At 53.0% G+C, this 13,696-nt stretch overlaps 1 protein-coding gene across 8 annotated transcripts in view; it reads left to right on the top strand.

Moving 5' to 3' along the window:
* The window catches only part of TMEM181 (transmembrane protein 181), a 68,033-nt gene that overhangs the window by 21,464 nt on the left and 32,873 nt on the right, over window positions 1-13,696 (top strand). For 7 of the 8 annotated variants that reach the window (XM_059176648.1, XM_059176644.1, XM_059176642.1 and 4 more), the window contains one exon: window positions 8,755-8,858. In XM_059176648.1, the coding sequence (XP_059032631.1) occupies window positions 8,755-8,858 (104 nt within the window). Of the gene's footprint in view, window positions 1-6,841; window positions 6,913-8,754; window positions 8,859-13,696 lie in introns of those variants that run through there. The other variant, XM_059176647.1, reaches the window with a different exon arrangement.

Here is a 13,696-nt window from a genome sequence, read left to right as displayed (position 1 = left end):
AGTTTCTCTAGGTCACAGTACATCACAGAGCTGAGACTTTAGCCGGAGCAGTTGGCTCCAGAGCCCACGTTCGTGACGTGAACGCTCGCAGCAGCTGGCCATGATGGGGCACTTGCAAGGGCTTTCGTGTCATAGCTCGCTGAGTTACCACCGCAGCCCTGGGCCGGGGGCCCCCTTGGTTTTGGGCGTTTGGCAGTTCAGGGAGTGGCGGTCATGAGAAGGAGAGTGGCTCGCGGCGGGTCCTCCTGCTGCAGCCCCGCAGTCCGCCGTCGGACCCCGGGCTCTTCACCACCGGATGCACTGCCTGGAGCAGGGCCAGGGCGCTGCCCTTGGCTGGCACCTTGCCCGCGCTGACCGGCGTGTGGCCTGCTTCCTTGTTCTCTTTGCCCCAGGAAGGGTATTTGGTGGCCCAAATGTCACAGTCCTGGGTGTGAGTCACGGGGCTTGCAGCGTGGCAAGGATCCACGTGAATTCACGGTTCCTTTAGGAGGGTAGAGGGGCACAGTGTTCATTAAAATACATATCAAGGTTGTTGGGCCTTGATTGTTTGCATAATGGCATTTTTGAATAGGTAATGAAGTTGTTTGTAATATATTCAAGCTTAAAATTTGGATGAATTCAGATATATTCACTGTATTTCACTGATTGGAATTTCAGCGTTCTTATTCTGTTCTTTGCCTTAGAGTTTTTTCTTCTCAAAACCCATTCAGTGGTAGGTTCAAAACGGGAAGATTTTGGCGAGGGAGCCAAAGAAAGAGAGAGAGAGAGAGAGAGGTGGGCCTCCTTTCCACCTCTGTTCCTGGGCGTTCCCACCCCACCTGCACCTCCTGCCAGCTGCGACCTCAGCAGCAAAGGCCTCCCTGGGCCTCCGTATTCCTGGATGTCAAAGGGTGGGTAATACCTGCCTTGCAGGACAGCACCTTGCTGTCCCAAGTAGGTGCTTAGGGAGGGACAACTGCCCTTTTCTTCAATTGGGTGAGTTCTGAGCTGGATGAGGGGAGATGCTACATAGCAGATCCTCAGATACAGGTAGGATGAAGATTTTTTTTTTTTTTTTTAAGAAAAAATGGGAGGGGGAAACGCACAACCTTACTACTGTAATGAACCTGACTGAGTTCTTCCTGTATGCTTACCGTACTGTCCTGGGCTCATCATGCTTTCATCTGTGTCCCCCAACGACCCTGGGGGCATTCTGCTTGTCTCTGATTTACAGAGGAGGATGCTGGGGCCCGGAGAGTCACCTAGCTTGCCCACAGTCGTCTGCCTCACGAGAGAGGGAGCCAGGATCTGAAGCCAGGCTGACAGGCACCAGGCCAGCGCTTTGGACCACGGGAGAAGAGATTTTTATACAGATTATGAAAGAAAAACAAAATCTTTGCTTAAAACATGAGAATGCACCGAGAGATTGAAAGTCCCTTCCCACTGGCCAGATGCTGGTTTTTTGGTTCTAGAGTGGGAAATCTGGGAACGAGTTGAACAAGTAGCAAAATCTGGGATAACAGAAATATTTTCAGTCTTACCTACCTACTGTATCGTGACTTGATGAGGCCAGATAAAGTATGTATTTATAGAAGTGCTTGGGCCTCCTGGCTGCTGTTCCCTCCTGCCTTCCTGCAGGTGCTGGCTGTCACGGAGGGTTGCAAAAGGCAGATTCTGTCCATCTCCAACCACAGTGCTGAAAGCGCCCTGAGGTGTTTTCTCGCATTCTTTGCTCAGCCAAGTCTGTCCGTTTCAGGATCATTCTGCTTCAGGCCCACGAAGGGACTCATTGAGCGGGTGCCTCCCCCACGGCTTGTCTCTAGTGCTGTTTTATTAACTCTTATGGGGCCTGCGTGGGAGGGCAGGTGTCTAGTGGGAAAGTAATGTTGGCTCTAGCAGTGCTGGAGGCTCGGCGGCTCTGATGGTGACACTGGCCTTCCATTGGGCCAACAGGGGACTGACTGAGGGTATGTGCCAGGGGAAGGCACTTGCTTGGAGCTGCTCTGGCCAGTTCCCAGACCCAGAGTGCAAAGGTCAGGGCCATAAAAACATGAAAAGACGGGCGCCTGGGTGGCTCAGTGGATTAAGCCGCTGCCTTCGGCTCAGGTCATGATCTCAGGGTCCTGGGATCGAGTCCCGCATCGGGCTCTCTGCTCAGCAGGGAGCCTGCTTCCCTCTCTCTCTCTGGCTGCCTCTCTGTCTACTTGTGATTTCTCTCTGTCAAATAAATAAATCTTTAAAAAAAAAAAAAACATGAAAAGACAATAGTGGGAGAAAAAGTTAAAGTTTGCAATTCAGTGTCTGTACTCTATCGTAGCAGGAAAAATAGTAGAATATGGAGGAAATGAAAGTAAAACCAGGGAATCTTGCATAGAAATGGTAGGAATCAATAGTCTTTGGACTAAGGAATCTAGAGTTAATGGCCTGCGATTTGTAAGGCTCAGCACTGGGCTCTGAAAGACCAGAGGGGAGCTCCAGGTCGGGAGAGGAGTGGAAGTCTGTGAACGGTTGTCACCCACACTGAAATCCAGAAATGGGCACATGCCTCCTGTCCTGCATTTGAGGGGACAGTTGCCTTCTCAGAGTGATTGGGGACGGCCTCAGGGGAGGCAGGACCCTGGCTGGGCGGAGAACAATGGGTGCCTGGGGGCCAAGAGGAGGAGAAGTACTCAGTGACCAATCATTGATGGAACTAGGAAGGCCAGCGTCTTAGTGACTAAGATGCTTGGTGGCTGTCTCACACTGTGACAGGATAGTTGCAGATGCCTTGGACTGGGAGGTTTCTAAAGCTGTGTGACTTAGTATCTTGTGTTTCATTTTTAATTGTGGTTTTTCTTTTTCTGGTATGCGTATTGAAGAGGAAGCTTTTGGTTTCAATAGAATACCCATGAGAAGTGGCTTACGCAATGGGGTGTCCACAAGTTGAAGTAAGCTTGTCCCTTAATTAATTTAGTAGCTAATATAGGGTTAATTAATTATGGTTAATTCATAATTAATGAGCTGTGGGTTAATTCAGTGGCTCCGTGTCCCTGGTGGCCTAAGTGGCTTCCATCTTTGGTCCTCAGTCCTGGCCTGTTGCAGGGTCCATCCTTTTAGGGGTCATGTGGCCACAGCCACTCAGCGCTTCCCTGCACGGTTGTGCCCACTGAAGACAGAGGAGGCCCTTCCCTCCCACCTATCCTGTCACTAGGCAGGGAAACCTTTTCTCGAGGTGCCTGGCAGGTTTCCCTTAGGTTCTGCGTTGTGGGGAGTGGGGCTGGTCTCCCTGGCAGGGGAGCTGGGGAGGGGAGTCGACAGATAGCTGTGGCGCCTCTGCCCTGCCCCAGAGAAAATCCCTTCATCTGCCATGGCTCCTGTTCTTTCTTTAGAATGAAGGGATTATGGTGGGAGAGTTGTGTTCAAAGAAATACCCATAAACATGTTCATAGGCGAGTCAACAACAGTTGGTCGTGAAGTGTTTGGCTGTCACTCACGGTGATAAGGAAGCCACCAGAGAGTTCTGGACTGAGAGCGAATGCACCTGGCTTTCGGAACAGCTGTGTGGAGAGCAGAGTGTGGGTGCCAAGCCCAGAAACAGGAAGATGAGGGGAGGCCACTGCAGTCCAGTGAAACATGGCAGGGCCTGACTGGAGAGCTGGGATGGACCGAGACTCCCTATAGAAGGGAGGCTTTGTGGATGCATTCGATGTGGGGAGTGAGGAGAAGACAGAGGTCAAAGGATGACTGAGTCCTTGGCCTGAGCCCCTGGAAGGCTGGAGTGGCCACTTCCTGGGGCTGGGAACAGTGCAGGAGGGGGTCAGCGGAAGCTCGGGAGTCTGTCTTTGGATGCATCACACTCAGAGCTGCCTACTGGATATCCAAGTGGGAGGGTCAGGTAGGCGTTTCCGTCCGTCTGGGGCTCAGCTGGGCTGAACTCTGAACGAGGAATTGTTCGCACCTGCTTTGTCTCCAAAGCCTGAAGCAGGAGGAGGTCGCTGGGGAGGGAGAGCTGGAAAGGGAAGAGGGCAAAGGGCAGCGCCGTGCAGGTGTGTCCCAGCAAGACAGCGCAGGCGTCCTGCCGCACTGAGCTCTGCAGGGTGGTTCTCCTGCTTTGTTGTGGGTCTGGATGGCTGCACAGGCTTCACGGAACTTGGAAGCGGTTCCTTGGGAACTGGTTAGAAGTATGCGCAAGATGGGCCAACATGGCTGACGGTGACTGGATTATGGCTATGCATTGGGGGGGACTGGCTTTTAAGTAAAGGTGTTTTTAGTTTCTCTAGAAAAGATGTCTGTGATATTTTAAATCACCCACAAAATTGAGGTTAATTTAGAAGGGACCTAAAAAGTCCAGGCCTACGATAAGGGGATGGTCTGTTCCATTGCATTTGAAAGGTCTTCCAAAGGCCCGGGGGCTCCCGCGAGGCCAGCATTTTCCAGTATGTGTATTAAATGCCTGCATGTGAGAAGAGATGCAGCCTGGAGGTGAATACTGGCGTATGGGTCCCCTTGAGAAGAGAAAAAGGAGGGATAGCCGTTCTGCGCTGGCAGGGTGCTGCTCGAGGCCTTCCTGCTGTGATTATCCAGGGAGAAGATTCTTCTAGCCCTTGTGCTTGACTTGGCCAGGCTGTTTGCAGAAAGGGGGAGTCCTCTCCCTGCTCCCTAGTAGCTTGTGCCAATTGGAGGGAACACTTGGGAGATAACGAATGAAGGTTGTGTGGGTGTTTCCCCGTGTCTGGCATCCACACAGATAGATGGTACTTTGTCTTCAGGCACTCGGCCGTGTTGTTGTAATAGGTTAAAGATACGAGAGGCAGCTAAGGGTGGGAAAGCTTCCTGGAGGAGGTGGGACATGCAGGTGCGCCCTGGTGAGTCCGATTTCGATGGTTTGGTGGTGAGAAGAGAGAGCATTTCCCATCAGGAGAGCAGTGTTTGCAAGGACTGGTCCAGAGTCCAGCTTGACCATGTTGGGAAACAGAATTTAAGCCCCGGATGCTGATGCTTGGGTTTGAACGCTGCCTCAGCCTGAGCTAGCACATCTGGGAAATGCGCATAGTGGTGGTGCCTACTTCGGAGGCAGCTGTGATGGCCGGGGGAGGTGGTGACTCACATGGAGGTACCTGCAGCACAGTAGGAATCCCAGGGAGGGATCTGGAACCTTGATGGAGTGGCCGTGGGGAGCCAGAGGCTTCTTGTGCGGGGTTGCATGCCAGCGGTGGCACAGCACGGCAGAGGCAGCGTCTGGGAGGCGTCGCAGTGGCTGTGCTGGGAAGGAACAGTTAGGAAGCAGGGCGCCTCTCCTCCTGGCCCGCTGCAGGCGCAGGACTACTGAGAGGCGAGCATCCTCAGAGGTGACCCCAAGGTTTCAGGATGTGGGACTGGAGAAAGGATAGAGGCAGGAAATGGGCAGTTAAGCAGCTTTTTCATTTATTTTGTGCTTTAATGGGTTCAGGTTTAAACTTATTGACCGTAAAGTGGTATGGATTCCTGAGTGAAAACATCCTGGGAGACTGTCTCAGAACAGAATCAGGGCAGACAGGGGCTTGGGGACAGTTCTTGGAGGTGGGAGGGGGCCTGAAGGAGGGAGCAGGAAACCCCCCCAGGGTTGGAGAGTCCGCACAGTGTGGGTCCCGGAAGGGGATGGGTGCCAGTGGAGGTAGACAGGCAGGATGTTAGGTTAAGTCTCCTGGGTCAGAGGGCTCTTTGGGGTGGGCTCCATGCCTTTTGGGCATCACAGTCTTGCCTCTGAGCATTACAGAGCATTCCTCTGTTGGTGGCCTGATCGGAGGGCGCATAGGCTGTCTACTCACAGGGACTGGCCCGGGCCGCTGGTTTAGGTTAGCTTGATCGTTAGAAACACATTGGCGTTTCAGGTGGGAGGTGAAGCGGGAGGTAAGCAGAGAAATGACTGGGATCGTGGTTTGAGCAGGAAGCTGTGGGGCAGCCGGGACTAGGGGATGTGAAGCGGGACAGGCCCGGTGGGGGCGGTGCTCGATTCTACTAATGTCTTGATGTCGGCGTCTCTCGGTTCGCTGCTGTGACCCAACAACGGTGTAGACCTCTGATTTGTCTTGAATAGGAACATATTCCTGAGGTTTTGGAAGTCTCTAGAGTTTTGGCGAACTGCTTCAAAGTGTTTAGACATAAAGTTGAGAGTGGAAGGAACCGTGCGGGGGAGTTGCGTGGAACTGAGCTATTTGTGCTAGCCCTGGCCCATGCCATCCTGTGGCTGGAGGGGGTCTCTGGAGCCCAGACCCCTAGCTGAGGAAGCCTGGAAAGGTTTACTGCTCATCACAAAGGTTTAAATATAAGTATTTTTACTCTGTTTTTTTTTTTTGCCTCCAAGTAACCTCTTCTGGGTGCTCGCCTGTGCTGGGAACCCTCCGTGCCCCTCAGAGCCCCTGCCTGGGCAGGTCGCCCGGAGAGCAGCAGATTAGGGGTGCTGTAGATGATTCTGGGTAATTTTTTAAATAACTTGAGATTTACAAGGAGACTGGCAGAGAGAGTACAGAGAGTCTGCACACCCATCAGCCAGCTTCCCCTCATGCTGGCGTCTCGGCACGGTGGCACATTTATCAAAACTAAGAGAACGACATGGGTGTAGTCCTGTGAACTATAGACTTTAGCTGTCTTTCCTAACATCTAGTCCAGTCAGCGTCATGCTGGGTTTTTTCGAAGTGAAAATGCCTGTGCTCTCTCTTCTGCAGACTGCACAGAGGAACCGCATTCTTGGCCTCAACACCTGCAGACAGCAGCGCAGTGACAAAGAGGACCTTGTTCTGACTCCAGCCCCGCCTCCCCAGGGCTTTCCCCAGAAGTGCAGTCGTGGGGGTGGGTCCCCTCAGCTCTTCCTGCTCCCCCCAGCCTCCTTCCTGGGGACTGGCAGTTACCCCCAGGGGCAGAGCTGTGACTTCTTGGGCAGGTGTTCCACAGTCTTGGACCTCAGTGTCCCCGTGTGTAAGTCGAAGGAAGGGCTTAGACTTCCTCTCTGAGGTCTTTTCTGGTTCTACTATTTTAATGCTTTCAGGTCTCTTAAAATCTTTAGGGTTCTGGGGCACCTGGGTGGCTCAGTCAGTTAAGTGTCTGACTCGTGACTTCAGGTCAGGTCATGATCTCAGGGTTGTGAGACTGAGCCCTGTGTCAGGCTCCACATTCGGCTAAGACTGTGTTTGAGATTCCTGCCCTCTGCCCCTCCTCCCCACTGTCCCCTCTCACACTCTTTCTCTCTCTCAAATACATAAATAAATCTTAAAACAAAACAAAATTTTAGGGTACCAAATTGGAGTTGGGGTCAGGCTACTCATTTCTCATGCATAGCAGGGTCATTTGTGGGTGGTCTTTGGACCTGTGTCCCCAAGAAAATGACAGAGGCATGCATTCCTTCATTCCTTCTCTCATGCCGTCATTCTGTGAAACACGGGAGTTCACTCACCCAAAGGCCTGACGAGTCCTGTTGGAGGGAGCTGGCTTGGTAATCTGCAAAGCCACATCTGAGCAGAGGTGGCTTATGGGCTCCAACCTTTGGCCCGAAATACCAACCAGCTGACTTCCTGCTCAGGAGCTGGAATCTCGAGCCACGTAAAGGAGAGGTTGCACGCGTGCACCAGGCACCATAAAAGCAAATAACCTTTCCCTCAGTTTCAGTGCTAAGCCTGGTTTTCCCTGTCCTGGGGTGTGTGTGCTGTTCTTGAGGCAGGAGTTCCTCCTTCTGTCTCAGCTTGCAACACCAGGAAATGGTCGGGGAATAGAAATAATCTAAAAACCAAAGCAACCCCCCCCCCCCCCCCTGTTTTCATCTCTTTGGATTTTTTGGTCTTCACTTTAGGTTATAGGGCAGGGGTTGGCCATTTGGGGGCCACAGCTGGCCCACCATCTCTTTGTGGTGGGGTTGAACGCAAACACCGCCGTGCGTATGTGACGTCTGGGCTAAGTGTAGAGGCAGCACTGAGGGCTGGCGATGGACTCCGTGTGGCTGGCCAAGCCTCAGACATTTATTTTCTCGTCCTTCATGGGTTTTTCTTTTGTTTACTGACAGCTCAGGTGGGGAATTCTAGAAGAGAACTGATCCCTCCCCCACTGCCATTTTCTTCTGAGCAGAGGACAAAGTAGGGGTGAATAGGCCGGGACCTCCTAACTGTGGGGGGTGTTGGGACGGACCTGCTCGGGTGCTCTGCCCCCTGGTGTAAGTCACCGAGGAGTGCGGGCAGCTTGCTCAGTGGCATCAGAACCAGACCCCAGACCTCAGAGCCGGAGTCAGGCCGAGCTTCACCGGGAGGGCCGATGCAGGCGAGGGGTGGTGAGGAGCCCCAGGCGGGGATGTCACATTGTGGGCCACCCCAAGGACCAGCTGGTGGCACACGCAGTTCCCGATCTGGGCTTGATGGTGCTGGCTCCCAGCTCCGCGTGTTGGCTGGAGTGGCTCAGGGTCGCCCTCGCCCTTGCCCTTAGGCTCTGCTCTGGCCGCTGGAGGTGGGCGCCAGTGGAGGGGGTCCGGCCGCCGCACGTGTGGCCTGGTAAATGAAACACACTGTCATGGGCACCGACGCCTCGGCACACTGCCATGCCGTGGGGAGTGGGTCTGGCCGGCCACCTACAGAACGGGGTGTTCTGACGTGGCGGCCAGTCGCCCACTCTGCAGTGGGCCCTGAGGTGACGCAGGCAGCTTTGTCAGGCAGGTCACCCGGGCTTCGAGTAGCTCCGCTTCTGGGAGGGGGGCCTGATGTAGTCTGGGGTGTTGCTGGGGGCTCCTGTGGACTTAGCCCCCTGTCTCACCTCCCCCTACCCCCGACTTCTCTGCAGGCTGGCACCCATGCGGCTCTACACGCTGTCCAAGCGCCACTTTGTCCTCGTGTTTGTCGTCTTCTTCGTCTGTTTTGGCCTGACCGTCTTCGTTGGGATCAGAGGTAAGGTGCGGTTCCTGGTCATTGTATCACTTCCAGTCACCCTGGCAAGTGGCTTTTGGCCCGGCCAACCTATACCCACCCCTGTCCCCTGCTAAGGGCCCCTGGCTGGAGGGTGATGCATCACTTCATTCTGAACCTGCTGGGCAGGGGGTGACCTGGATCCCGCCCCTTGTAGCAGCCAGGGCTGGAGTTCAGCTTGGCAGCACCTGGTGGCCTAGACCGCACACCGTTTATTGGACAGTCAGACATTTCTGTCAATGCTGGTGTGCTCGGGACGTGCTGGGGGGTCCAGAACATGTGACTGGTGGGGGCCCCAGCTCGGTAAATGGTCCAGTGCAGCACATTCTTGGGGGGGTGGCGGCATGAGACAGCCATGAGCACGGAGCTGGGGTAACCAAGGAGAGCCGGGAGGCGGCTCTGGTGTCGCCCCGAACTCTTGGCAGGAGGAAGCCTGCAGGTTGGCTTTGGCCTTGTGCTCTGGGCCCTGGTGCCCCGGGCTTCCATGGCACGCAATTTGAGGGGAAGAGCCACACCATAGGATCTTAGCTTCCCAAATGCCTTTGAAATGGTCCAGTCCAACCCCATTTCACACTGATGGAAAGCAGAACGAGAGGAGTTGGCCTGTTTTCGTAAGGCTCCCAGCAACCTGGTCTCTTCAGCCCTATCCAGGGGGTAGGAGCCCGGGACCTGCCTCGGCTGTTTCTTCTTGCCCTTTTAAGTATCCTGTTTAGTGGGCGTGATTTCTGGTAGGTGTTTATTTAATTATGGTGTTTCATGTTAAATCGTAAACGGCATGAGGCTTGGCCTGTCCCAGAGGCAGTTGTGCCTCCGAAGACGAGTTTCTGAACCCCCGCTGGCCTGGGGCTGGTGACCGGCCCCCGGAAGCTGGGCATGAGGGTGGCCGCGTAGGTGCCGTTTGCCGGCTGATGAGCCACATCATGGCGAGAACAGCCACTGCTGGAGCCACTTTCTCTTTTCCTTCCTGTGATGTCACTAAGGGATAAGTTACGTTAATCCTGGCGTAGGACATAGCAGTCATCTTACTCAGTTTTCCTAACTGTCCTTTGAGGATGGGTAGGACAGGCATTGAGAGGCTCACGACTGGAATCTCACGGGACCTCAGCCAGTTCTTGTTCTGTCCCTCAGCCACTGTCTGCTGCAGCGTCCCGTGATTATACGCAGCCTTTTCCACTTCTTGTAGAAGTGAAGTGATGCACCCCAGCTGAGATCAGAAAAACAAGGTCAGGTTTCCCACATCCCTTTCCTTCTTCCCAGTGAGTACTGGAATTCGGGTTCTTCAGAGAAAAACACCAATAGGATATATGTGGTACCAATAGAGAGAGACTTTTCTGTGCCTTCAGGGCCTGCTCAGGCCTGCACGGATGGTGCCATTTCCATTTGATGTTGGAGTGCTGCCATGTGTGCTCAACTCACCATGGACAGTGTGGGTCTCATGGTAGCTTGGGGGCCTGTGGGTACGTTATTTAGTCTCTGCTGAGGCCCAGCAGCAAGCCAAGAGCTGTGTCTTGGAAGGAGAGCATATGTGGAGGAGGGCAAGGCTTTGCTCCAGAGGCCCAAGGGTCCGCATGAAGACTCATTCGTAGGGCCCTGCCGAGGGCTCCGAGCTGCATCCCTGTCTTCTCCTGCCATTTCAGACACCTCTGTGTCTGCCGGATCGTACGGCACCTGCGTAGGCAGCCTGCACCGCAGCCTGGACCTGCTGGGAAGCCTTCTCTTGTTCTGGGCCCCATCAAAACTTGCACCTTTGTGGGTCACTAGATAAATAGGCCAAATTGTCACACCCAGACAAGGAACATGTTGCCTCTAAAACGCACAGAAGTGAGGCCTGCCAGGCATCAATGCCTCTGTTTTCATTGTAGGGGAGCCAAACACAACAGTTTATCTCTTGCCTTAGAAGGGATAGTTCTCTGTGGTGCCTACCAGGGGACCCCTGGAAATTTCACTAAAGTAGAAGGCCCCTGCCCTTTAACCAGATTTACTTCCTGTCTGCTGACATGCAAGTGTCTTACCAGAGAGTTTAGGGTAGTTTGCTACTTCTTACTCACCAGATCTGGTCGGCATAATGTCACAATGAGATGGACCAGCACGATGGCTTGTGGCAAGGAGGGATGGCCAAGGTCTGTGCAAGCTGTGCTGTGTAGCTGGGAGTTACAAACCTTTGGGGCAGGACAGGGAAGTGAAGGTGTATTGCTGGCCTGGCTTCTGGTGAGCCTTGTTTTCAGGGACAAAGAGAACGGTATTTGCCGGAGTGAATGCCAGAGGATGTGTGACTTTGTTCATGCGGGTACAGCAGTGGCAGTTGGAATCATTGGCGGGTTTAGCTGATGCTGTTCCACTGTCCTCTCCAAGAGCCACCTACCCTCTGCCCTGGCCATATAGGCGACATGAATGCGGGTGATAGAAATCTTTCACACCCTTGATAGGAACACTGATGTCTGTAGTCTAGGAATGTGACACTGGTTTTGATTGTATTTTTGTAGGTAGAGGCTGTCCTGGTGTCTTCCAGTTGGCCTTTCCTGCCAGAATAGCCCTCACTCCACAAGGCAGGGAACCAGTATGGGGATTCTGCCAGCTGCTGAGTATATCTGTTGCAATTATGCCTTCTGGAACTAGGGAGTCAGCCATAGGATGGGACCAGGGACCGACTGGGCCCATTGTGACACGTGCCTGAGCTAAAGCCCCATTGATTACTTGACCTCCATAAGTCGCTCCTCTGACTGGTGGACCACACTGATGTTTGGGGTTTCCTGAAATTGGGGTCAGTTCAGAGCCACTGTCCAGGGGAGCCCAACACGTATTTCATTTTCCCCAGTGTGCCGTTATCTTGGCAAAAAAGCTAAAGGTTCCTTTGGGAGAATGATTTAGCAATCTACATTTTTGGCTGAGTACTGGGGTGCTTTCTTAATGGGACCCAGTCTTCTGGAGATTTGGGTCTGCAAAGTGGTTCAAATCTGGAAACTACTGAAAAGCTATGACTCTCTGTTTTTATGATTCAGGTTAGACTTTGTTCACTTGACTTAGACTTTTCTGCTTACACAGATCAAGTCCAACTTTAGTAGGCTTTCTGCAGATTTCACTTCTAGGAACACCATAATCAACTAGCCAGCCCCATAGGTCTGGGCCAGCCAGACTCTTGTGATTGCTGCTTGACTGTCCTGTCCATTACAGTGACCACGCCCACCTTGCTTTGGGTGGTTGAGCGCCGCTGCTTGGTTCCCCTGCTCCCGGTCATTCCCATTGCTCTAGGCTTCCCCAGTTCAGTGACCATGGTTCCTACTGTAAGATCTGGTTCACCACAGAGCAGGGCAGTCATAGAGCTCTTTAATGGTGATGGGACCCCCCCCCCCCCCGACAGATTTATTCCTCATAGTGGTGGTGAAATCTCTGTGTCCTGAAGTCTCCCGGCAGGTCTTAAATGACAAATCTGCTCCAATGTTCTGATTTCCCTAAGCTTCCGAATCCCTTCCTCTCCATTAAACCAAGGCAGGTGTGACATTTCTGATTTGCTTACTGGGGACCACCTTTTGTTGGTTTTTAACCAACCAACCAAACTGTTAGAGTCCTTCCTAACTCCCTGAGCTCCGGTTGGCAATGCGGAATCTTTCCTTGGTGGGCTGCATCCGTAAATCCAGACCAGTCTAACGTCATGTTCCTGCTGCCATTTTCCCAGCCCCAGTGTTCGCTCCCACACATGTTCCCCGGATTTCTCTCTGTGTACATCCGAAGACTCGTGGAGTTCTTTGGGAGCATATGTAGTGTATCTCCTCATGGGCCATACTTCGTACCTCACCTTTGGGGCCCTGCTGGAACTCAAGTCTAGTTATGGTTCTAGAGTCAGAGAGGGGAGGTTGCTCAGCAGAATCGTCATTGTCTTGCGGGGCCGTCAAGGGAGTCTGTCTGCTTGGGTAAGGCAGGGGAGGCGGAAGGGCTGCTTCTGCTGGCAGTGGGGAGAACTCCTCCAGTGTCAAAGTCGACCCATTGACATTCGGCAGCTCCGTGCCCCCGTCTTCATCGGGGTCTTTCTGCTGTCCCCAGACCAGGATCTCCCTGCTTCCCAGCCAGTGCCCTCCATTGAACAGTGAGGCAGCCTGTGAGGCTGGTGTGCAGCTTGTGGTGTAATTCAGCCAGCTGCAGGCTGAGATTCTGGGCGTGGTTTTCAGCACACAGCCTTGTGGCTACAGGCAATAAAGCCTTCCGCCTGGGCGCACAGGAGCTGTCAGATTATTTGTGTAGCACTGGAGCTGGGAATTCAAACCCCAGAGCTCACCTTTTCTTCTGTCACTTTGTCCCGGGACATTAGGGACAACCAGTCAACCTCATTCTGTTTGTTGTTTAAAAATATTCTAAAGAATCACAAATAGTCACTTAGCTTCTTCTCGTAAGTAGTTGATCAGGAGTCCATGCATGTTTTCACAAACCATCCCAGTGCTGTCTCTACTGCTGGACGTGGAGTCATTACCATCTTTACACCTGGTCAGATTAGAGAACCACTTTCAGAAACCCGAGAATCAGTATGAAAAAACTCTTCCTCAGGGCACCTGGGTGGCTCAATTGGTTAAGCGACTGCTTTGGGCTCAGGTCACGATTTTCAGGTCCTGGGATTGAGTCCTACATCGGGCTTCCTGCTCAGTGGGGAGCCTGCTTCTCTCTCTCTTACCCCCCACTTCTGCCCCTCCCCATTGCTATTCTCTCGCCCTCTCTCTCTCAAATAAGTAAAATCTTTAAAGAAAAAAAAAAGAACTCTTCCTCTATAACCACTCTCAGTACCAAATTCTGTATTAGGGTTCTCTAACAAAATTGAACCAATAGGAGGCATA

This window comes from Mustela lutreola, chromosome 6 (assembly GCF_030435805.1).
Source record: "Mustela lutreola isolate mMusLut2 chromosome 6, mMusLut2.pri, whole genome shotgun sequence".
NCBI classification, from domain to species: Eukaryota; Metazoa; Chordata; class Mammalia; order Carnivora; family Mustelidae; genus Mustela; species Mustela lutreola.
Note: the sequence above shows the minus strand (reverse complement) of the source record. Positions and strands in the feature narration are given on the sequence as shown.